At 45.9% G+C, this 23,634-nt stretch overlaps 1 protein-coding gene across 1 annotated transcript in view; it reads right to left on the bottom strand.

Annotated features, from left to right (window-relative positions):
- The window catches only part of PLXND1 (plexin D1), a 94,473-nt gene that overhangs the window by 8,658 nt on the left and 62,181 nt on the right, over positions 1 to 23,634 (bottom strand). Inside the window, exons 20-30 of the mRNA XM_068906733.1 lie at positions 21,774 to 21,888; positions 20,904 to 21,011; positions 20,087 to 20,199; positions 18,713 to 18,820; positions 17,595 to 17,725; positions 16,693 to 16,891; positions 9,528 to 9,674; positions 7,251 to 7,407; positions 5,838 to 5,941; positions 4,448 to 4,511; positions 1,911 to 1,945 (exon numbers count right to left, since the gene is read on the bottom strand). Coding sequence (XP_068762834.1) covers positions 1,911 to 1,945; positions 4,448 to 4,511; positions 5,838 to 5,941; positions 7,251 to 7,407; positions 9,528 to 9,674; positions 16,693 to 16,891; positions 17,595 to 17,725; positions 18,713 to 18,820; positions 20,087 to 20,199; positions 20,904 to 21,011; positions 21,774 to 21,888 — 1,281 coding nt within the window. The remainder of the gene's footprint in view (positions 1 to 1,910; positions 1,946 to 4,447; positions 4,512 to 5,837; positions 5,942 to 7,250; positions 7,408 to 9,527; positions 9,675 to 16,692; positions 16,892 to 17,594; positions 17,726 to 18,712; positions 18,821 to 20,086; positions 20,200 to 20,903; positions 21,012 to 21,773; positions 21,889 to 23,634) is intronic.

Raw genomic sequence — 23,634 nt, 5'->3', positions numbered from 1 at the left:
TGGAAAAACCCCAAGAGCAATCAGCCAGTATCCCTACCCTGGCGTTTTTAAAAACTAAAATAAATATTCCATTGGTCAGGTCAGTTAATTACTGCTCTATAATGATCTAGCAAGCCATTTAAGTACATCTTGGCATTGTTTCACATGTGCACATTCATCTTCCTGCCCCTTCCTCTTGCTCTGTGTGTGTGTGTGTGTGTGTGTGTGTGTGTGTGTGTGTGTACGTGCATGCATGCATTGGGTATATGTACCCTATTTGAGCATGGAAACTTTAGCATAGGAAAAAAAAAAAAAAGCTGTAAAATACTGTTGTTGTCCATGAACACATTCTTTCCTAACAGCTTTTAGCAACATTTAGCACTTTGTACTTTCAGAGTGGTGCACAAGCAGGAACTAATAAATCTCCTGCAGTCCTGGGAAGCAGGCAGCATGCCAGTTATTCCTATTAGGTGACTTGACCAAGGATGTTACTGACTGAGCTCCTCCATGATCAGACTGCAGGGTCAGGCAACGTTTCTGAACTCCCTGTGGCTGCTGAAAGCTCAATCAGGCCATAACAATTATTTTGCCATCTTGGCAATTTTTACTACATCCCATAGTACTAAAGTTTTTCAACAGATAACCTTTCCAATTTTCTTTGGGCCTCTCTGGAGAAAACTAACAAGCACTGATCCTGCATGGTCACACACCTGACATTTCAGCCCACAGAGATGAATTAAGTTAATATCAGCAAGGCTGAAAAGATTTTCTCCTTGTCCATCACATCTACTGAAAAAATAAGAGCCCAGAGACATAAATGGAGGTGAAAAGCGATCACTGCACACACGCAGCCTTCCTGGTCTCCTTCTTTGCTCCTAGTGTTTTTCACACTACTGACCTCCAGGGAGAGAAGTCTCCCTGGCAGCCAGCACAACAGCAGGCTCCAGCTCATCCTCCCCCCTGCTTCCCTTCAGAAAAGTGGCTCTCCAGGATCCGGATTTTCGCACAAATTATTACACCTCTGTCACAGTCAGTGACATGACCCTGATTTAAGTCAGCAAGCTGGTCCTTTTGCCTTAGCTCAGGATTCACCCATAGACTAAGGGGGCTTGCTTCCTTCCGTACAGCAGAAGCTGACTGCTACTAGAGAGATAAAGCTTATATGGTTTGCAACAGCATCAGTTTTCAGAAATGTAACCAATATCTTCCTTTGTCTGTTAACGGCAGCCATCGTAAAGGTGAAATATGTAGAAATATATACATTAGAATCAAGATTAAGATTAAAAACTCTATTCTCCCCATATTGCTGCCAAAAGTAATGTGCGTTCAATTATTATCTTAATATCTGAACAATGCGCAACCACAAAGGTTTCAGCCCCCTACCCTCCCCCCACCACCCCCCAAGGGCAGTTCTGATCACAGGCCAACAAGCTGGCTGCTTGACAAATGCATCTGTCTGCATGTACTGTGCATATGGAGCCCATTCCCAGCCATGCCGCTGACAATAAGCTAAGTACAGCATTATTGCCCTTTGCTTGTACGCTCCTCCACTGCTGCAAGGCGCGTTTGCTCCAGAACAAGCATGCATGGCAAATTCGTTAGGGCTGGATTGCCTTCCCACCTACCGAACACCCCTGCGTAAGTAATTATTGCTACAACTACAAGAAAGGGCTGGGGAAGTGAAGCCATTGCTGTGATCTGTGCATACAGATTCCCTTTCCCTTCATTTATCTGTGCCTTGCTGCTAAGAGGGTTTCCTGGAGTGAAGGCCCTGTTCCGAAGTAGCTGTTTCTGCCAGAGGAAGCAGACGGGAAACCTCTGACCAAGATGCGGGTGGAAGGGCTGGGAGGTGTCATTTGCAAGGACCCTTCCTGAGGCCATCCCCAGTGGGCCAGTCACTAACCTTGATAGCTTTCAAACAGGATACTTACCAAATGGAAGTATTTTTCAGTGTCCAAATCCTTCACTGTAAAGAGAAAGAGCTTAGTCGGAGGAACCAAACAGAAAACTACCGTCCGCAGACTCCACCCATGCAAGTGGATGTGTTCTGCTTTCAGCAAGAAACCCAAACACCTACTTGTGGTCCATGTGATTTCAGCATTTTTCTTTGTTTGGTGGTGTTTACCCCTTTTTTTTTTGGGGGGGGGGTGGATGTGGTGAATACCTCAGGAATTAGGTTAAGGAGTATTTTAAATATCAAAGGGATGTTTTAAGTGGAACCCAAGATAGCGTGAGAGCAGGAGTAGCACTTTAGGCACTCCAGTGTCCTCCTGTCCTGCACTCTGGGCACCCCGTGATACCTACCCATGTTTGTCCTCAGCTGCTTTTTGGCTTCACTCATCATAGGCAGCCAAACAGCCATCTCCTTACCCTGATGGGCAAAGGACTCTAATTTCAGAGACAGACTCGCATCATCCATTCTTGGAACAAGGAACTGACTTCTATATTCAGTCTAATGCAACTTGCCAGAAGCTGTGGTAGCTACTTGCCTGCAGACACCCAGTTCTGCTTTTGGACTCCAGTGGACAATAGAGCTCCAGTTCTTGTTCCACTAACTGTGAGGAAAGGCCTGAGATAGTGGGGTTTGAAACTTATTTCTTAAATGTGAATTTTTGTCTACCTTGGCTTGTGTTGACTCTCTGCAGCCTGAAATCTAGAAGTCTGCTGACAAGAAATTGACATGTGCAATTGGGATGGAAAGGGATTTTCAATCAATCAAGCAGTTTCAGATTTCTCCTTTTTTTTTTCCCCTTTGTTAGCACAGATTTAATGCAAGCCTCTAATAAGCACGTGAGAAAAAAAAAAATCCTTGTGAAAGTCTCAAGCAGCTCTAGCTTAAGGACTGGGAAAGCACTCGGCACTTCACCAAATGAAGAGAAGAGGATACTGGATAACACATTTTTAAAGCAAGAACACAAACATGACAACTGCATCTCCTCCAATGCCTGTATCAGAAAGGTACACTTCTCAGACCTCCTTAACTTCGCCTACCAAAGCAACACAGGGCAGAAAAACCTATTTGTTTTTCCTTTTTTGCAAGTGATGCAGAAAGCCTTAATGTTAGAAGGAATCTAGAAGCCACCCACTCACAAGAGTCAGTCCCAGACTCAGGAGGACTGGCCACTGAAATGTTTCAACTGCCACTCATCTCCCATTCATCTGGCTAGGAGCCTTCTGCCCTGTGCTTGATGAGGAGCAAGAGGCAATGGCAGCCACGCCACTGAACAGCAGCCGCGCAAGCACAAATGGTGACAAACGGGGCTATTCAGCAGCGCTGATACCGATGACCTCATGCCAGCCAGCCTGCTGACCAAATTATTATAATCCTGGCAGTTTGTAGGCTAGCCCTCCCTATTCTGCCAGAATCTTGCAGAAACATTGCTCCCAGCTCTTTGGATCTCTTTTTTTCCCCTCCAGGGCGTTGGCTGCCATTCAGGGAATGCCACGCATTGCAGTCAATAAAGCACTAAGTGTCTCCACTCCGCTTTTCTGTCTAGCCATCAATCCTGTCCGGGAATGCTGCACCGCTTGTGTCTGAATGGCAGGATTCAGGACTGCAAGCATCCAGAGCATGGGCGTTTTGTGACCCGTCACAGACATCTGGGGCTTGCTCAAGCTCAGTAAGAAAGAATCTAGTAGAAAGGGGAGAGCATGTGAGAGCTGATTGTTTGTGCTAGATACGTTTCCTGAGGCTCCACAATTATCTCTGCCCCAAACATAAGTCACAGCATGGGCAAGGGTTCAGTGGGCAAACGGGGCTCACTGAAAGAACAGTTGAGACCTTGCAGGACGGGAAGGGCCTCCTAAACACACGGCTGGCTGCCAGCTTGCCTGCTCAAGTGGAGGCAGCACTCCCTTCTTGGTTGGCAGCACACTGCACGCATGATGGTGACCCTCCACTTTTATTATCTTGGCTTGAGGCTCTTGCTGTGGAGGGGTGGGGGGGGGTCCAAGGCCCAAAGAAAAGGTTGAGCCTGTAACTCTTTCCACGTGAAGAGCCTGTAATGCAAAAAGGCAAGGGCAAACTGCCTCTTTAGTTGTTGCTCCCCTTTCAGCAGGTTCTGAATCCAGTTCCCAGCACAGACTAGCACCAAACACCTTGCCGTGCTGCACAGCATGATGAAAGGCATGGATGTAGATGAACTTGCAGATATGGCCAAAAAAAAAAAAAAAAACCCTGCTTTTCCTCAGCAGTGCCATGCACTTTCTTCCCAGGCACAAAGGTGGCTTGATCAGTGCAAGCTCTGTCAAATACTGCCACTACAAAATGGTGGTCTAACAGTGCTGATAACCACTACAGCAACCTTGCAAGGGCCAATTCCACACCTGCCTGTTCAAGTAAGGGGCTGGCAACAACAGGCCCACGGCATCCCCCACCACACAGAGCTGACCCTGTCTCCCCCCACCACTGAAAATAAAGTGATTCTGCTTGGTCACCAGCAACAGAGAAAAAGAAGTGAATTATTACCTCTGCTCAGTGTGGTATCCTTCTTATCCGACAAACTCATAGCCAGTGATGCCCCTTCAGGGATCTGAAGATGAAGGGAACAGTAAAACAGGGGGATGTGAATGACAGATTGGGCGTACAGGGAACAGAGGCAGCTCTGTCACTGCAGCAGCAGCCCCTTGACTGTGTGGTTGGGTCTAGCTAGCCTGGACAAGCTGCTCTGTCTCGCAAGGAGGTGTGCCCCAATGCCAGGGATCAGGGTGAGATGTGTTAGTCATTTCTCCCTAGTCACTGGGAGGGTGGGTAGCACCACCAGCTTAAAGAAAGGCACAGCTTAGATCTGCTTGCGTGGTTCCTCGTGTGAGGGAACTAATGGCAACTTCCAGAGCGACATCCTGGGGAGGGGAGCCAGGAGGAAGATCCAGGGACCCGAGAAGCTCCAGTGCAATTGCTTACTCCGCCTCCAGCATCCTGTGCGACTCTGCCACGCTCTGCCTCTCTTCTCCAGCTTGTAAACTGCTAATAATAGTATTGTCCTACTTGGAAAGGTTTCTTAGGGTGCAACGAGATTGTGAGGTTCTCAATAGTATGGGAATCAGACAAGTATCACAGGGAAATTTGTGGTATGGTGACATGAGATTATTGAAAGAAGAACGATAATGCTATGCTGTACAGATGCCGTTTTGCCTTTTATTGAAAAGGAAGAATGAAGCTAAACGTAGCCCACGAACTCACTGGGATAGGTACCATCTTTTTGTTCTGCATTTCTGGTTCTCAGTGCAACAGGGCACTGTGCCAGCAACGGGGCTCTGAGGCACTGCTTTATACAAATAATATCATCAATAAGTACTCAGGTCCATTTTCGGTTTTCCATGCACTGTTGCAGAGCAGTGAGGATTACACTTCCACGAATACCAGGGAATGTGGAAATCAAACAAAAACTTCCAGTTCCTTTTCATTTTAAATGAAAAGCAGACAAGAAAAAATTTGATTCCCCACATTTGGCCCACATTTTTTGCCTCAGCTCCTTGACAGCATCCTCAGCTCCTGCTCTCAGGGCAGTCAGTGACAATTTTGCCAGTGATTTTAGCAGGAGTAGGGATCAAGAGCAGTGTGATACTAATCAGCCAAGCTGATGGCTATTGGGAATAGGAGCTTTTTTTCCCCCCTCTTTCTGTTGTCAGTAATAACTTGTTTTGCATGAAGAGTGTTTAATTAGTTTCACTGTGTTGCAATATTAACGAGCTTCTCGCCAGGGCAGATGTCTATTCCCCAGACGCTCTCATGAAGCTATGGCAACCTCCCTGCTTGTTTCTGATAATCCTGTTTTTGGAAGGGGAATTGCAGCTCACTCCTGAGGCCAGGTAGGCTCCAAGGAAGCAAAGTTTTTCTGCAGCACTTGCAGGTTTACCTTGTAATGGGCTAACGTGTTGAGTTTCTTCCTGCCGTCCTCTACCACAGAGGTGTCGTCAAGGTCCCGGAGGATGTAGCTATCAGTGCTTGTGGCAAACCACTCTAAACACAGAGAAGGGAGAAAGTGAAAATCCAGGTTGAAGAAGGCACGTGCAGTTGGGCCTGGAGCCTCTTATTCTGGAGGCCACATGCCATACAGCACACTGAGGCTGCAGAGCCTTCAAAGGCCTCTTGGGCACTGTGTGCTGTGAAACTGAAACACATGTTTTCCAATGGCCTGAGGTAGAAACACTTTCAGGGTTAACCCCAGAAGCAGGGATTTCCTGGACTAGGGCTGGACTGTCTGGAGCTGGAAGAGGCTGCAAAGTCTCTCTCTGCTCAGAGAGAGACACAACAAGAGCACACTTCTCACTTCATCCCTGTCCCACCTCACCTCTGTGCTGCGGGCCGCATTTGAGTGGCCCTGACAGAGCACCAGGGACTAGCGTGGCTGAGATGGCCGTGTGGCAATGCACAAAACCACCAAAGACCACTGCCTGCTACCAGGTGGGAAAGATCACATGATGCACCTGTGATGCAAAGGCACCATATGTGCACCAGCTGAGCAGGAGCAAGGCATGCCACTTGCTCCAGCTCAGTGTCTTTTTCTATAAAAACATCTGGCATTGACTATACTGTTTTTGATCCCTTGCGACTACCTTCGCCAACCAGGGTGTGTCTCTGTGGCCCACCAAGGACCATGAAGGAACAGTCATCAGCATGGGCACCAGTAAGGGGGTGGTGGGTGCCACCTCTGCTGCCTCCCCTCTGGGCATCCCTCGGGGCACGACAAAAAGGGCACCTCCACAGCTCTGCCAGGGTGGTGTAGGGGGCAGATCAGGCCATGATGTGGCCACAGAAACAAGGTAGAACCTAGAGAGGCAGTCTGAAGATACTTTTCTCTTCCTAGCATGGGGCTTGGATTCTTCTTAACTTTTAGGAGAAAGAGCTGGACTCTGGGTAAATAAATGACAACCCTGAAGCCATAGCCAGATAGAAGTCTATGGGCTCATTCAGCACTACCTATTGAGGGGCATGCATTAATTTGCCATATGCAGGCTCAAGGGTATTTTAGAGGAAGACATCCTGTTCGGGGGTTAGGATTACAAGCTTTGAAGGGTGTAAGTCCAAGCCGGACTTCCCTAAGGTTTCCTTCCAGTAATACAGTTCCTTACAGCACCCTGCCCATCAGGATCTGGTCCTATCCCTCCTTCCCAGAGAACATTCTCAGGAAAAGGCTGTCTTGAGACCTGCTCTCTCATCAGTGCTGCTTCAGCCAATGCCCTCTGATAGACAGGAAGAGCTACTGTGCAACATGCACTCCTTTATCTGAGATGTAAGGACTGACCTATCTAATGAATCCAGTCCTTACCAAGATCGACGTCTTCTACCCTTGGCCACTGAGAGTATGGGACGTTCTTGCAAAAGGCCTCCAGAATCTTCTCTTTCACTTGACTGAGCGTGTCCGTGTCCATGGCCCTAACACTCAAGGAATCCATCCCGCAGCCTTGGAAAGAGACATTGAGGTTCTGTGGGGAGAGGCTGAGTTAAGTGCGAGGTGGGAGCGATTTGCCACGGTCTGCTGGCTCCCAAGGACGAACACAGGCTGAAGGGCATGCACAGCTCTTATTGGTACATCCTAAGCCTTGTGCTGCCAGAAATCATGCTGAACAAATGCGTTCATCTGAGATTTACAGCTAGGGAAAGGCGCTGATTTATAGCCCTTGGAGACTGAAGGGCCCTATTTATTCACAGAGCTAGGAGAGCATGGGGAGCAACACGGCAACCTTCTCTCATGCTGCCTGGCTAATGGGCCTTAGCCCTGATGCGCAGAGATCACCTCTGAGGGCAGAAGGAAAGTTCAGTCTCCACAGTCCAGTCATGTCCTCAGCTTCTTGGCTCCAACTGGTGACTAATGGGACAGTCAGTGCTCATTGTTTTGCCTTCCCCTGGTGCAATGGGCCGAATTCCTTTGTTTAAACAAGCTTTAAACATTCTGCAGATTGGATTTGGTGCAATACTGAGTACGCTATCAGCCATATTCAATGATCTGTTCAAAAATGTAACTAGCTAGCTGGACAGTTAGCTGCCAGAGGCTTCAGGCTACCACAAATAGACAGCTGCCAGGTCAAACCTCAGGGATGCCCAACTTCTTTTATTGCAGTCACAGCAGAGAGCTGCAGAGCAGTAAGAACAATTCCATTCCTATCAGGATCCTCTTCTACTCCTTTGGGAGCTGCTACCCCCTCAATCAGGCGAGGAGGAATGCAGGGTTCAGGTATCTCCTCCTCTCACCAGCTGTGTAGACCTAAATGCTACAAGCGTGGCTTTTCCCTCCCACCCCGGGGGGGGTCTTCATGCGGAAACAGCCCAAAATCTGCCTCCTACTTTTGTCCTCCCTTTCCTTGGGTGCAATAAATCTCAGGGCAACTTTGTGCCTTCATTTATTTGTGAATGAAACTGGGATCCTGAAATCATCAAACTACCTGACTTGCAAGCCCAGGTCAGGAAACTGTCCAGATTTCAGGAACATTGCTTCTGCATAAACACAAGTGCCTCTTAGACGGAAACCTGGTGAATGTGAGATTGACCTCTGGTAGCCCATAGGTTCCTTTGCAAATACCACTTTTAAGTATCAGCAAGAAAGATACACAAGCAGCACTCCTGGTGATAAGAACAATGTCGATGCACGCATGAAGTCCAATTTTCTTCATAGCGTTACATCAAGGTGATTTTTCACTGGGTATAATGTGCAGATGGTTCAGTTACCAGCAATTTGGGGACTCGCTGGTGAGCTAGCACTAACCCTGCAGTTGCTCTCCTTCCTGCAGCATACCCTCTACACTCTTTTACTTCTCTTCTTGCAAAAAAGTAGGAAGCAGCTACACTTCCCCTACTCGGACTTATGAAGTTACTATTTCTGCCGAGAAAAACTAATACTTTGCGCCCTGCTGCTAACCCCTCTCAGTCAATGCTGTAAATTTACAGGTCAATTGGTAACAGGAATACGCAGAGGATGTGGAGCTTGAACCTGCTCTGAGTTACCAGGATGCACATCTGGGGTAGCCTGCTGATTTCAATGAAGCTGCTCCAGATTTATGCCAGGTAATTGAAAGCAGAATTTGACCCAGGCTCTGGAAAGGCGTCTGTTGAATTCTGTATCAGACAGTGAAGGGAATAAAGTCCTTCACATGTACAGCCTTAGTCTGTCCTACTCCCACAGGAGGCATTTTGCAGAATCGCTTTTCAGCACCATTCCTGTAATACCCTGAATAAAGCCTGCACACCAGGGCTCCAAGTTTACTGCCAGCAACTTTTCTCTCGTAACAAAGATGCTGGTTTGCCAGGAATTGTAAACCTGTTGCTTTAACTCTCTCAGTATTGCACAACAAAACTCACTTATCTCCCTCCGTTCCTAAACTGAGCTACTTAGACGACCCACCAAAGGATGGCTGCGGTAACAAACGCAGTCATTAGGAGCCTTGTTTGGAAGAAGTCATGAGTGTAGGTGCTGGCAAGCTGCCTGTGCAGGTGCTCGTTTAATTCATGTGGTTATCATAACTGCATAGGCACCAAATCATCTGCTTGCACAACTACTGCATCTGGCATACAGCAACTGTCAGCACACTGGGCTATAAGCACCACTTACCCTTGGTTTTGCCTCGATGTTCTCCCTCAGGAGCCACTCTTCATTGAGGGTGTACCTGGCTTTCCCTGTGATGGCATCGATGGAGCCTTTGTTAATTTGCTGTTTGATAGCACAGATCAACAGGAAGAATGGCTCCCCAACTGTCTCCTGGGGAAGGGGAAAGAAAAAAATCAGAAAAGTAAACAGGAAGCGGTGATGGCAATGCCTTCCAACTGCATGGCTGGGACAGACTTTGCATAAATATAAAAGGCAGATGAAAAATGTAAAGTGCCCCTCCGCACTGAGGCGCAGGATTGACCCGTGCCAGGTGCTGGGAACGCCTGGAGGGTGCTTAGTGACAGCAGTTCCCCCAAACTCCTGTCAGCATCTCCTTGAGGCTGGGCAGAAATTTTCAGCCTCATAACAACATGGCAGTTCAGAAAAGAAAGAGAAGAGGCCATTATACCTGGCAATGACCACGGGCGATCTTTGGGGAGGGTGAACTGTGCTTGTCGGCATCAACACAACCTGTCCAGCTCCTATAGCAAGTACTGCAGGATCGTGAATTACCACAAACAGGTTACGTCAGCATTTTCTCCCAGGCAGAGGGCTTGGGTATGCTTTCAGACGGTAGGGACATATGTGTAGTTGTGTCGAGTGGGTACATGCATGATGCTCAGCAAAATATAAATGCGCATTAATTTACACATGAAATTATATATGAACTTCAAGGAGAATCTGGCATACTCCAATCCAGAGATGTTTCTTGCAGTCTGGCAGAGCATATACTGTACGATACACCGCATTCAGCAGGACAGGAATGAGACTGACTTGCACAATTATCCAGATCTACAGAGATATTTGGGTGCCTTTCTAATGAAAATATCAGCTGAACTCCTCTTTCTGCTGCCTGGTGCACCATTGCAATCCGTGGAAGTGAGGCTGCTGTGCATGTCTGTGGCTCTGGGTCTTAGCACGCACACGTTTCCTACCACACTGGAGCTCTGATTATAGAAAAACAGAAAGAATCATCCAAGCTGTTCCCAAGCAACAGCAAGCACACTATTTAACTCCTTATATTTATCAAGTTTCACGTTATAGCAGAGAGGTGAATTGTGACACTACTGTAATAAAAACAAACAAAAAAAATGACAGAGACCATTTGTGATGCAGCTCAGCTACATGGATTTATGCCAGGGTTTTGATCCACTTATATCTGCTACACTGATTGCTAGTAAAATATAAGCTATTTTCTTAAGAAACTTTTCAGTACTGAAGTACATTCCATTCTCCATAATGTTCGTGTGCAATTTCCTTCAAATGAAGCATGTGTAAATTATTTCACATTTATGTATTTTTTGAGCATCACACACATCCCTGCAAAAACATCCCTGCCATCTGAAATCCTGCTCAAGACAACAGATATTCACTGAATGAGTTTGATGTTTCTCAGCTAGGAGCTGCTAAATCCTGTTCAATCTGCTTCTTAATTAAGACTTGGTGAGTCTTTTATTCTAATTGCCTTATAATTGCTAAAGCAATTAGTTTGATGTCAATTTTGATCCGTCTGCGTTCAGTGCAGTTGACATTAAGACACCAAAGCATGACTGTAGGTGGGCACTCACCATCTGTGCCATGGTGCACATATTTAATTTTCCAAGGGCAACTTTCCTTATGAAAACAGGAAAGTTACTTGGGACTTCTGCTGAGGTTTAATGACTTCCTGCAATGTTCCTTCAGAGCAACCACCACAAAATAGGCTCAACAGCAAAACTGTTGGTACTGGAGAAGGAAAAAGGCCTAATTTCCAGAAAGTGGAGAAACAGGTGAAGGCATGCTCTAAGGACTAGAAGTTGAGGATCACGAGAGGTGAGAAGAAGTCAGAAGACATAAAGAAGGTGGTTTCTGAACGAGAGGCAAGATGAGGAGAGATCAGGCAAGGGATTACCCTGAGCAGGTTGCACTGCCTGCTTTCACTATAACGTGATGTGAATTGTGGAGTTAGCGCTAAGTTAATCTTACGCAAGAAGGGCTTACAAATCCTAATCACGACTCTGCTGTGAACGGGAACTTTATGCTGCATGCATTTAAACGTATAGTAGGGACGTACCCAACTGCTAAATTCAGCACAGAGTTTGGAAACCTACCGTTCAGGCCTGCATTTGAAAGTTTTGATGCCGCCTGGATCCTGGATATAGATTTAGCCCACATAAAGAAGCTGGTAGACGGTGAACTGTGACAAAGTTGCCTCAAAAAAACATTAAAAGCCTGTTCGAGTCCTGCTGATAGAGGAGCTCTTTATTGCTTGAAGCCAACATATACTGTATGGGCTGAGACTGATCATGTGGCACCTTCCCATGAATGCCACCATACAGCGGGAAAGGAAAAGGGGGCAGGCCGAGAAACCAGTGAAATGGGTATTTCATACCCTGCTGCAGTGTAAATGAACAAGATCTATCCTCAAGAAAGAATTGCTGCACAGGAAATAAACCACAGTGCTCAGCCTGCTAGATACTATTTTTGTTTGTCTTTTTGGCTTTCACATTCAGGAACCGTGGGATGTTATGGAAATCTGCAAAAGTGCTAATCAGACAGCAAATTTCAAAGAGGGGGAAAGGAGGGCTGGCAAGCAAGGACTACAGATAAAATGGTAAACTTGGAAACCTCAAGTATTGTTCAGAAAACTCATCTGGAAACAAATCAAAACTGTCTTTGGACTTGGCTAGATGGGAGAAAGGAAGTTTAACTTGAAGAGATCAGTGCTGATTCAGGAGAAAAAAAAATACTTAAAAAAACACATTCTGGGGCCTTTTTTCCGCCTATTGTGAATGTATTTTAATGAGACTTCATTTTAATTTTTGACTGAACTGCTATGGGCTCTTAAAGCTACTCAGGGCACCAAAATAACTTTAAAGTAATGGAAAGCACAGTTCAGGCTGGCATTATTTGAACTGTTTCATGCATGATGAGTGTGGGAGGGTTTGATTTTCATATGCTTGGGAGGGAAAAAAAAAAGATTTAGAGCACAGACTGGATTCACATGCTGCTGCCCTATTAACAAGGCTGACAAGTCATTAGAGATGTCCTCCCAGGAACACTTTAGAGTCATTTCCAGAATGACTTAGTGAGGCTGCGGTGGGAAAGGAACAGAAAACAGCTGCTTATCCCAAGCGCCTGCTTATTTTGGGATGATCGCCTCTTTGCATCATGTGAAGAACCAAAACTCAGCTCCATCTCCCTTGCAAAGCTTTGGGAAGTTTGTACCTGGACCTAAATGCTGTATTCCAGATCCATTTTGTTTGCATTTTTAATTTTCATTTAATTACAAGCCCCTTTCCCTCCATCCCACTTAGGGCTTGGGCACAATGGTACTAGGATATCATATGGGGAAGGCTTCTTCTTTCCCCCCCCCCCCCCCAGCATTTCCCATCTAAGCAGTAGCAGAAAGTACTGATATGGATCATTTCATCTATGATTCCTACTCAGATGTGCAGAAATAGAGGTGTGCATCAATTGTGCAAATGCTGCCAGTTTTCAAATACGTCTCTGATTCCAACCCCAAACAGCAAGCCTTCTGCAATGTCTTCATCCTATGTACTGAACACCCAGAGCCAAACCTCATCCTGTCAGAGGCAACTCCGCTGCCTTCAGGTGCCCTGCATATGTTCAGACCACTGGTGACTGCGGCCTGCCACTTTCTTCCAGTTGAAGACAGCTCCTTCAAACCGTTTTCCCCCAAAACACAAATGGACAGACTGCTAGGCAGAGTATTAATATGAAACAAATGTTTCAAGCATGTAGCGTTGACTTACAAGGGAAAATACAAGCACTTGGAATTTTTCCACTGCACAACGGCAGGGACCTTTGTAGCAGCTGTTTCAAATAGACATTGTGATTAACGGGGATAATTCAAGAACGAAAACCAGACCCATCGTCACACGTCTGACAGCCCAGCGCTACAGGCAGGCGGGTAACCTTTTTTTTAAACCAAGAAATGCCTCTCTGAAGGCAATTAGGTTTGATCCAAAGGAATGAAAGGCACACCGGAGCTGTTTGACTATCGCTAGTATTTAAATCACAGCAGTGAGCTAAAATCAGCCTGCATGTAAGGAGGTGCTGTTTGTTTGATTTCAAGTTTGCTTTGCATCTATCTATTTATGCCAAAAGGCAATGCTGGGAGCATTGCAGCTATGCTTAGGCTGCTTATGTGGCACAGAGACCCCCTCCATCCTTTTGCACATTGAGGCTAATGCCTGTTTGAAGCCCTCTTCTCCACTGACAGTCAGAAAGACCTCTCTGGCTATTTCTATCGTATAATCAGTTCTCTTCTTCCTTCATATTCCAGCAGGCCACAGTTTCTCCTCTGATTATGTCTCCTATCTTTACTGCAAAGCATATTAGGAGAGGGGTGATGTGAAAATGTCTGGGAAATCAAAACTTTATTGCATTCTATTGATAGATGTTTGCTTTTCAGAGACGGGAAAAAGGCTGTGGTAGAAAGTGTAACAATGGTCTTTATTTCCATAGCTTTAGGCTGACCACATAAAGGAAGCAGTGGAATGAATAGCCAAGTGAATGATGTTAGCCCGTCCTGAAAAATCCATCTACCTCTCAGAACAAGTCAAAAACACAGATTATGCTTTTGAGCTGAACAGCACTTCCAGCGGGTGCCGGCACAGGACATGCACGGGGGCTGGCGAGCACAAGTCTGGGACCACCCCCAAAGCCAGCCCCGTCCCTCACCCACCCCACCGGTCTGGACCTGCGCGAGAGACAACTGCAGCCCAGGCATAGGAGGGCTGCAGAAGGAGGACAGAAATGACAGATTTTTGCCTGGGGCTGGTGCCTACAATTAGTAGGGCCTTTCAAGTCTGGGAGAGGGGCTTTATTAATTTTTTTTTAAATTAATACTGTTTTTATAATCAAAACTACAGCACAAAGGGACTAGGAGAAAGGGACAGTATCTACAGTTATTCAGGTCAGCGAGGCTGTAACTGGGGCAAGACAATTCTTGGCTGAGGCACCCAAAGCGTTTCAGAAAGATGTTGTGCCGGGGAGGCTCTGTGGCCAGTGATGCTGCGTCCTGAGAGAGATTTAACACTCATGTCCCAGCCCCCCCGCAGACTAATGGCAGAAGCAGCACTTATGGCAGGGCCGCTCGAGGTTAACGTCACTGCTGCCCGGCTGTCAGAGCTGCTGTGTCGCTGCAAGTTCATCCGAAGTCACGGGGCCTGCCAGGCACACTCGCTCGTACATAAAAAGGAGACCTGACGACATCAGCAGTGTGCCGTCCTCTCTGCCTCCTCTCCACAAAACATCCCATGCTGTCATGCAGCAGGAAGAGGGAAGATTAAAAGCGGGCTACTGAGATGGCGTCACTCCCGTCCAGCCTGAGCCCTTCTCTCCTCAGCTCCTTTCTACCTGCAGGTTTATTCCAATCTGTTGGGTTTGGTCCACTCCCCAGGACTCCATAAAATTAAAGCATTATCACAGTCCTTCTTCAGAAAAAGCTTCTATTTATAACAGCTGTCTTTTATCTTCCCCTCTGGTGGAACAAAGCCAAGATAGAGGGGAACAAACAAACCAGCTTCATGGTTTACATTAGCATTTCTGAATCACAATCTGTGGCTTGCTTTCCCCGACTACCCAGAGAAGTTCCTCCGCGTGCGATGCAGGGACGAAGCTGTCGCTTTGCGAGCAGCCTCGGGTCCAGGCTGGGGGCAGAAGACGTGAGCGCTACTCTTACCTTGGCCAGCTGCCAAACAGCAGCCCTCTCCCTGTCTGACCTGAGGGCTTGATGCCGTGAGGACAGGATGATACTGGAACTTGGGAGCTATTTAAGAGCTACAGTCATTGTTAATTAGCTTTGTAAAATGTCCAAGTCTTAAGGCCCACGTGATAAAACTCAACTTTCTTTCCTCTTTTTTTTTTTTTTTCTCCTGAGAAAGCTTTCTTGCACAATGTCCATTTTTAGCAGAAATTGAAGTTGGATCAGATGCCTCACATGTGGTCTCCTCTCTCCAAAAGGAGAGATCAGCACTTTTTCTTCCCAATGGTTTAACTACAGGCACAAAAACTAAAGATTAAAAAAAAATCAGTAATTCATTTGCTTCTGCTCTTACAAATGGATAGCTGTGCTCTATTGGCACAGCTATCCTTACTCTTTCCTATAACTTTTCCTTCATTACACTAGCTAATTATAGGAGCTAAAATAAAAGATTAAGAACTGTAAAACCATACTGCTTAGGACAAAGTGATCATCAGCTGGGATCAGAAGACATTATGGTATGAATGAGGACAATACAGTGTTGCTTCTGTGGCTGTAACAAATACTTTGCAAAAAGATTTTTTAAAAAGCTTTTTCTAGGCACTCCTCTATGGGTATAATAGGGTGTTGTCCAATTAACTGCTGTGGAATCAATTATGTTATTGCTCAATTCTTCTGGGAAATTCCAACCAGAATTGGCACATGTTGGAGATTAAGGACTGAGCAGATGGACCGCTGATGTGCTCTGAGATGCCAAATATATTCTGTTTAGGTTAGAGTAGGAAGACAGTCAGGCTTCCGGGATGGAAATCCTTGCCTCTCTTGCTAAGACTTATTTGACCAACTTGGAAACATAAAGACACTTTCAGTGTGAGAATCCCCACATACAAATGAACAATGACAACAGAATAGTGTTCCTACCCTGTGTGCTATGATCCCGTCTTAATAGTCTGTGCTCTTGCATTCAAAACAGAAAAAGCTGAACTATCTGATGACTATCAGTAAGGCTATGCAAGCTTGTCAGGGAAAACAACAAATAACTGGAACTTCTTCCAAAACCTCAAACCATTTTAGTTATCATTTTTTAATTCCCTTATGGCTCTCTTCTCCAACATGGTAACAAATGGAAATAACATAGTTCTATTAGCGCTCTGGCCTTACAAACTCAAGCCATACCAGAAAGCCTGCAGAAAAGTCTGATCTCACCAAATCCCCATACAGAAGTGGTGAAGCCACCGAACCTAAGGTTGCTTTTTCACACCTGAACATTTCAATCTGTTGGAGTTTGTCAACCAGTAGTCACAAGGCAACTGGCAATGCTTACAGGTATTTGGACCTCAGCTGACCCATGCGTCCCTCATTACACTTGCATGCAGTCTAGAACTCCCATCTAGAAGAACACTGATCTGGTTCTCTTACTCTGAGATAGCTGTACATGCAGATGGACATCCAGTTGGTGAGCATCTTCTCCACTACAGATTCAGTTCTCCTCAGCATCAGCTTGGGGTTTTTGGAAGCTGAAGCATCTATTAGATCCACCAAGAGGTCCTTCATGATGCTGGTGTAATACTCCAGTTTCCCATGCAACGCAATAGTAAGCAGGGAGGCCAGGTTACACCTGGAAAAAAACAAGTATATAACTCAACGCCTGATCCCAAGACTAAGCCACCAACCGGCATAAAAAAAATTAACACAAGGGCACTATTTCAGACAATTTTCATGAGCCTTCTGAAAGGAGTTATATTTCAAACCATCTTTCAGTTCAGCTGCTGGACCTCAGGTCAGCTTGTACTGGTAAATAAAGAGTTTAGGGATACACACACTGCAAGAGGGAATTACCTATTGTACCTTTTGGTGCTCTTCAGGATAATGGAGAAGGTTTGTAGGCAATCCACTTCCAACAGGGAAATGGGAGGTCAGTGTAACTCAGCCTTCAACAAAAATGCATGACCCTAGAGATGGGCTGGATCGCTTAGTGGTTAGGAATAAATGGAGTCTCTTCCAGCTGCTAGGTCTTTGTCTCAAGTTTAGCCTAGCTGAACAACAGCTAACAGCCACAGGCCTATGGAAAATGTGTGGGCAGGTCTCAGTTAACATGCTGGGTAGGACAGGTGATATGCTCGATAGCTCCTTCACTGGCAGCCTCAGCAAACAGTGGGAACCATGGGGGCTCAGGGGCCATCTCCCCTCACAATCAAGCAGCAGCAGCAGTGTGGGCTGCGGTCAGGCTGGCACTGCTGGCCCAGACACCTGCTGTGGCCCACACACACGCAGGATCGGCTGCCAGTGCTGCTTTGTACAGGGTCTTCTGAAGCTCCTACCTGTCTCTAACAGCAAAGTCCTTCTGTTGTTCAAGAGCGTGGACAAACACAATGAGAAAGTGCTTGTTGTTGAGCAAGGTGGAAAACAGTGAGATTCCTTCTTCCATATTGGGTCTGCAGTTTTCAGGAATCTAAAGAAAAATTTGGAAAGTAGAGTGAAAAAAGCACTGTTTGTTGCTTTCCCCCAGCCTTTACCCTACCTGACTGTAAGGATGGTCCCACTGAACGTAGACACAGTCCTGAAGGTCCCCTTACTCCCTCCTATTTGAAATGAGTCAGCAGTGTGCTTTTGCAGCAAAGACTCCAACTGCACACTGGGCTGTATTAGAAGCAGCATAACCAGCAGGTCAATGGAAGAGACTATTCCTTTCCATTTGGCACTTGTGAGACTGCATCTGGAGTACTATGTCCAGTTTTGGGCTCCCTAGTACAAGATGTACATTGATAGACTGGAGTAAGTGCAATGGAGGGCTGCTAAAACAATTAGGGGGCTGGAGAACTTGACGTACCAAGAGAAGCTGAGAAAGCTGGGCTTGTTCAGCCTTAAAAGGAGGTGGTGAAAGGGAGATCTTGTTGCAGTCTTCCCAGAGAGGCCGTGGGATTTCCATCCTTGCAGATATTTGAAACTTGACTGGACAAGGGCCTGAGTCTTGTTGGAACTGCTTTAGGCCGAGGGTTGGACTAGATGAACCTCAGAGCTCCACTCCAACCTAAATTACTCTTTGACTCTATGATTCCCACCTCTCTGTCCGCAAGAAACCTAGCTCTGGGACAACAAGAGTTTCTACTGAACTCCTGCTTGGGAGGAATCTCTGTTGAGCTTATTTATGATGAGCTACATATGGGACTGAAATGAAATACGATATGGTACACCTACAAAGAAAAGCCCACAGTGAAACTGGGGAAGATCTCGTGATAGAGATCCTTTGTGTGAGAGCAGAATTTCACAGATCTATCTTCTCCAGTCAGCAAAAGCTGATCCAGTGCTGGTATACGTTGAAAGTTTTGAGGGATCAAGCATTCCCCACGCACCACAAGAAAATACATGGCACTGTCAACACATAAGAATATCGTTAGTAACTGTCAAAGAACATTTGTTTTGTTAATGGATTACTCACTTTCCATTCCCCCACCAGGAGCGGATGAGTTTCTTGGACCTGGGACCCCACCTGGGAGTTGGGCTGCTGGGAAGGCAGAATGTAGCACTCCTCATAGAGCGAGGAACACTGCAACGAGAGAGAGCCGTCAGGAGAGAGCAAGTGATCGAGACTAGAGTCCTTCTCATTCGCCACATACCACAAGAGAGTAAGATGGAGAGAAATGTCATCAGGACTAAAGACCACCCATTATGAGGAAATGCACTGGAATGCTTTATGAAGCCTTTAAACACTTTGCAAGGGCCTCTTGAATGAACAAACACCATAGGAATGGAGGGAGGCAGATGTCTTAGCAGACACAAGGCTGTTAGAGTAGGAGACTGCAAATAGACTAATTTGACAGCTAGAAGATCCTAGAAGAGAACGTATTCTAGAAGAGTAAGTCAAAATAGAGGACTACTGGGTGTTTTAACATATGTAACTTTTGAAACAGATGGGAAAAATGTTTAAATCTCTAACATTCATATTGCAGCCTGAATCTTAAAGAGTCTACTTTGCAGATATATAGAGACTGGATAACTTAAAAATCTGGGTAATAATTACTTATGAAACACTGCAGTCATAAATCATCCTCTCACTCTTCACCACTGAAATGCAACTGCCTCAGGGGTGAAATATAGCTGCTGTTAACAGTGCACAGCACCACAACAGAGCAGCTGGTGACAGGAATTATGGAAATGTCATATCTAGGGCAGTCCTGGAGGAGGACTCTGGGTAGATGCACTGGGACTCTACGCCCAGTGGTCTCTTAGTGGTGACACCATGCGCCCAATCTTGGACAGGAAGGACAGAAGAGAAGACACGGAGACATCTAATGAGTTTGTCAGAATTGGCAATGCAGCTGGAAAACCTAGGCAGTATGCTGACTTGGAACAAAAAACCACCCTTCCCTGAACATAGATGGGAGATACTATCTTACAGCCTCATCTTCGTCCAAACAGACCACTGGGGTATGACTGGAACCACTAGGGGAGAACTGGATGTCCCTAGCATTTTCTTCTCATGTGAGAGACAGCACTTGTAGAAGAGGGTATCCAAATGCATTGAACTGGGAAGCTAGTGCAATCTGACCCAACGAATGGAGTCTCATCTGTTTTTTTGCTCTGCAAGGCTCCTATCATGTTCTAACCAAGCCCAACCTTACTTCACACCTGAAGAGCTGTGGCTCCAGTTTTGATGATAATTAAGGCTGAAATACATGACAACTAGATATATAACAGTGGAATGATTTTGTTACACTGTAATGACCCTTTAGCAGAGGGAAAGCAGAGACCTGATTTGGTTAGGGAGGAATTGGGAGTGATTAGATGCCTGTGAAATGTGTTATTGTCTTACTTTGGGGAAGAATGTCCGGGTGACAAAGTGCTTGTATTCCAGGAACGGGATCCCTTGGCTGCGGTTTAGCTCCTTGGTCAGGTCTGTCATGTCTGTCTGCAGCTCAGCAAAACCTTAGGCAAAGAGACCCACAGATGGTAAGAGCTCTGATAATCTACCAGCTGAGTCAGTCAGCAGGGAGGCTGGCACTGAAATACATTGGATGTCTTGGCTCTGCCTCCTCAAGCCTTTTTCCTTGAGTGAGCTGAAGCTGGGTTTTCTCAAGGAGCAGCAGATTACATTCAGGATTTAACTGTCAGCACTATACATCATATCCTGTAGAGAGAAAATTTTTATTGCCGCCAGGATACCAGTCCTGCAGAGTCTGGTTCTACAGAAGGAAAATTTCAGTGTATGTTGCAGAGATTCACGTACTGAGAAGACAGCAAACGTGGATGCTTGAAATGCTTCTCTAGTTGTTCTAGCAGGAGCGTGCTGCAATTTTTGCTGTACCCATTAATAAGCCATGTTATAAATCAGTGTGGCTTTCAAGCAATCTTTTGTCACAGCCAACGGTCATTAATCTCTGGACAGAGAAACTATGGCACTGAAGATAAGTGGCTTGCTCAAGTCAGGCAGCAAGACAGTGGCAGAGCCACACTTCCAACCACTGAGCCTTATTCACAGACCCTGCTGAAACACAAAGGCAATGACAAAAACTCAGGCTAAGTTCTTGTTTCTTTAAACACTCCTATAAAGCAGACGGTGAACCGCTTCAATCCTGTTATTCTGACATCTCCCTCCTAATCCCGGCTCTGTCGGCAGTACAGTGACTTACCTTTGCGAATTTCCTCTCGGATCTGGGACTCCATTTCTTCCATCTGGAGCAAAGTTTTCTGCCAGTAGCGCTCTGCTCTGCGGCTCTTTGTGCAAAACACAAAGAGAGCTGGAGAAGAGAGACAGAACAAGCCTTTTGGAGGAGATCATTAGGAGCAGCTGAAGCTGGGATCAGAGTGGTCATCTGGGTGGAACTGCTGACACGGGTACAGAAAGCTAAACTCAGTGTTGGCTTAACACCTATGACAAAATGTTTCTGACCAGGCAGCTGTTGACTATCTGTATATAAATCAAGCCAGCAGGAATTTAATGATCATACCGTAACTGTCATCTTCAATTTAGGTCTGGGCTGTAAAATACTCAACTTAACTGCATATTAATACATTCCAGCTGATTAATGAATATAGATTTCAAGAGGTTTACCACCTGTATTACAGTGTCCATGTCTGACAGCCTTTCCCACACCTCCAGAAATATGTTTCTAATGACTAGTGGTGCATTTAAGAAATAGTATGCATAATAACTTTTATTAAAAATAAATTAAATCCTTATTAGAAACACCTCATTTGCTGTGAACTGATGGGTTTCTTGCTGCACAGCGGTTCTGGGCATGTGATGAAAAGATACACTAGCCAGAAGATACAGGTTTGCTGTGCAGCATCTAATGAGGTTAGCAAAATCCTGTGGTGTCTGCTCCAGATCTGTAACAAAGGATGCTTATTCTGCTCTTTATGCTCTTCGCTAGGCATCCGCCACTGACTATTACCGAAGACAGGGCCTTGGCCTAGATGGACCATTGGATATGCATCTCTCCAAACGCAGTGAGAAAAATCTCACCATGGCCTGGGAACTCGGCTTTCTGTTCCCTTACCGACAACAGACAGGACCAGCAAGATACTGCAGATGACAATGGAGACGATGATTGCAGTCTCTCCTCCCCCAAGGTGTAGCATGGCAATTGTGTGGTTGAACTTTCCAACCTGGATCTAGAGAGGGACAAAGAAGGAGGAAAACCAACAGCTGAGCAGTAAGTTATCAAATAGCTTGACACTCGAGTAGGGAAGGGACTAAATGGGGAAGTGCTCGGCAGTGCTCGGAGTCCTTAGCCCAAGATGTGGGCTGATCACACTGGTGCAGTGACGATCAGGCTTCAGGAGGGAAGGTCAGACCACAGTCTGGCCTATTGCTGCCTGGCCTGTGGGGATTTCATCTGTGTCAAAATGGCCCAATTCCCTTCTTGTACATATTCATGGAAAACAGAAGCAAGCCCAGTGGAGTCACAACAGCCTGAAGTAACACAATGGATGCCCAGGACTCTCATGACCTCCCAAAGATGCCACAGAAGACTTTCTAGTTGCTCGGAACTGCTCGAGTTTTCTCCACTGCAGCTCTTTGGAGCAGAGGCATGCAAATCAGTTCCCTTCAGAGCAAAAAAGCAGCCTCAAGCATGCCCAAGTGGTGTGCTAATTGGGTATGGTGGCAGAGCCTACTGAGCCAGCCTCAAACCCTGTCTTAAAGAATACACTGTAAAATATAGAACTGCCTGTACTACTCTTATTAGAAAACCACTTCTGCTAATCACCCAACTTTGTCAGGCCTTTTAATCACTTTTTAATCCTGGCGTCACTCTCTTTTCTTCTCCAAAAGCAGAACTGCTACTATTCAGGGAAAGAAGGTAAAGAAATTTGAAAGACTTTGAAATAAAAATAAAATAAGGGAATAAAAATAAATAATAACGTGCCCAGGGACAAGTAACTATCTTGCAGGTAAAGTACTGGACTGGGTGTCAGGAGGTGCCGGCTCTATTCCCAACTCATACTTCTTGTGACACCAAGCACAAACCACTGGAACTCAGTGTTTCAGTCTCCTGATCACCATAAAGGAAGAGGCAAACACACATCACAGGTAGGTTGATAAGTTTACTCATCACTGTCTATAAACAACTCTCTAAGCCTCTGAGATGAAAGGGTTCCATAGCAGCATCTGATAAGGAAAACTCACGACCACACATAAGTCTTTCACTTCTAGAAATGTGAGTTTTACTTCTCTAAAAGAATGAGAAGCAAGAGAAACTTGAGCAAAAATTTGAAATGAGGTTGGGAAGAGACGGAATAATCTTATGAATACATCTGTATCATATAGAGCCTCCAAAAGAGATACAAGCTGTGCATTCAATTACAAATAACTCTACGTAGCTGGGCTAAAGTAGCAGTGAGGAGCGTTTGTTCAGCCATCTAAAGAGAAAAGATTGGCTGGAGAGCACAAGTTTCCTTCCTTACTGGCTGTGACTGCCTGGTACCATCTATGGAGGCCACCATCGTTCTGCACCACATAAGCCAGCAACAGAAACAGCACAAGCATATGCCTCCCCCCCATACCCATGGCACGAAATACCATGCAGCACACAGCTCCATGCCCTTGGGGAAACTCAAGTTCTTTCTTACATTCCAGAGCAACTGATGAGGGTTGCCTAACTTCGGGCATCTAAATAAGTTTGGATGGCATTCTTTCTATACTATTCTCTCTATAGGTAACAGGGAGGACTGCCCTTCCAGAGGACAATTCAGAGGGCTTTAATTAGGAGTCATGAAAAACCTTTAGTGCCTCCAACCATCAATGCTGGACTACACAGTTAGGCTCCCACTCCCGCAACCCGTAATGTGGCCTTTTACTTGCCCCTTAAAGGGTCCCTGGCACTGGCAATGCCTTGGGTGGTATCTGCGAGCAGTACT

The sequence above is a fragment of the Struthio camelus genome, chromosome 14 (genome assembly GCF_040807025.1).
Source record: "Struthio camelus isolate bStrCam1 chromosome 14, bStrCam1.hap1, whole genome shotgun sequence".
Classification (NCBI taxonomy): domain Eukaryota; kingdom Metazoa; phylum Chordata; class Aves; order Struthioniformes; family Struthionidae; genus Struthio; species Struthio camelus.
This window is presented reverse-complemented; position numbering and strand designations above follow the sequence as displayed.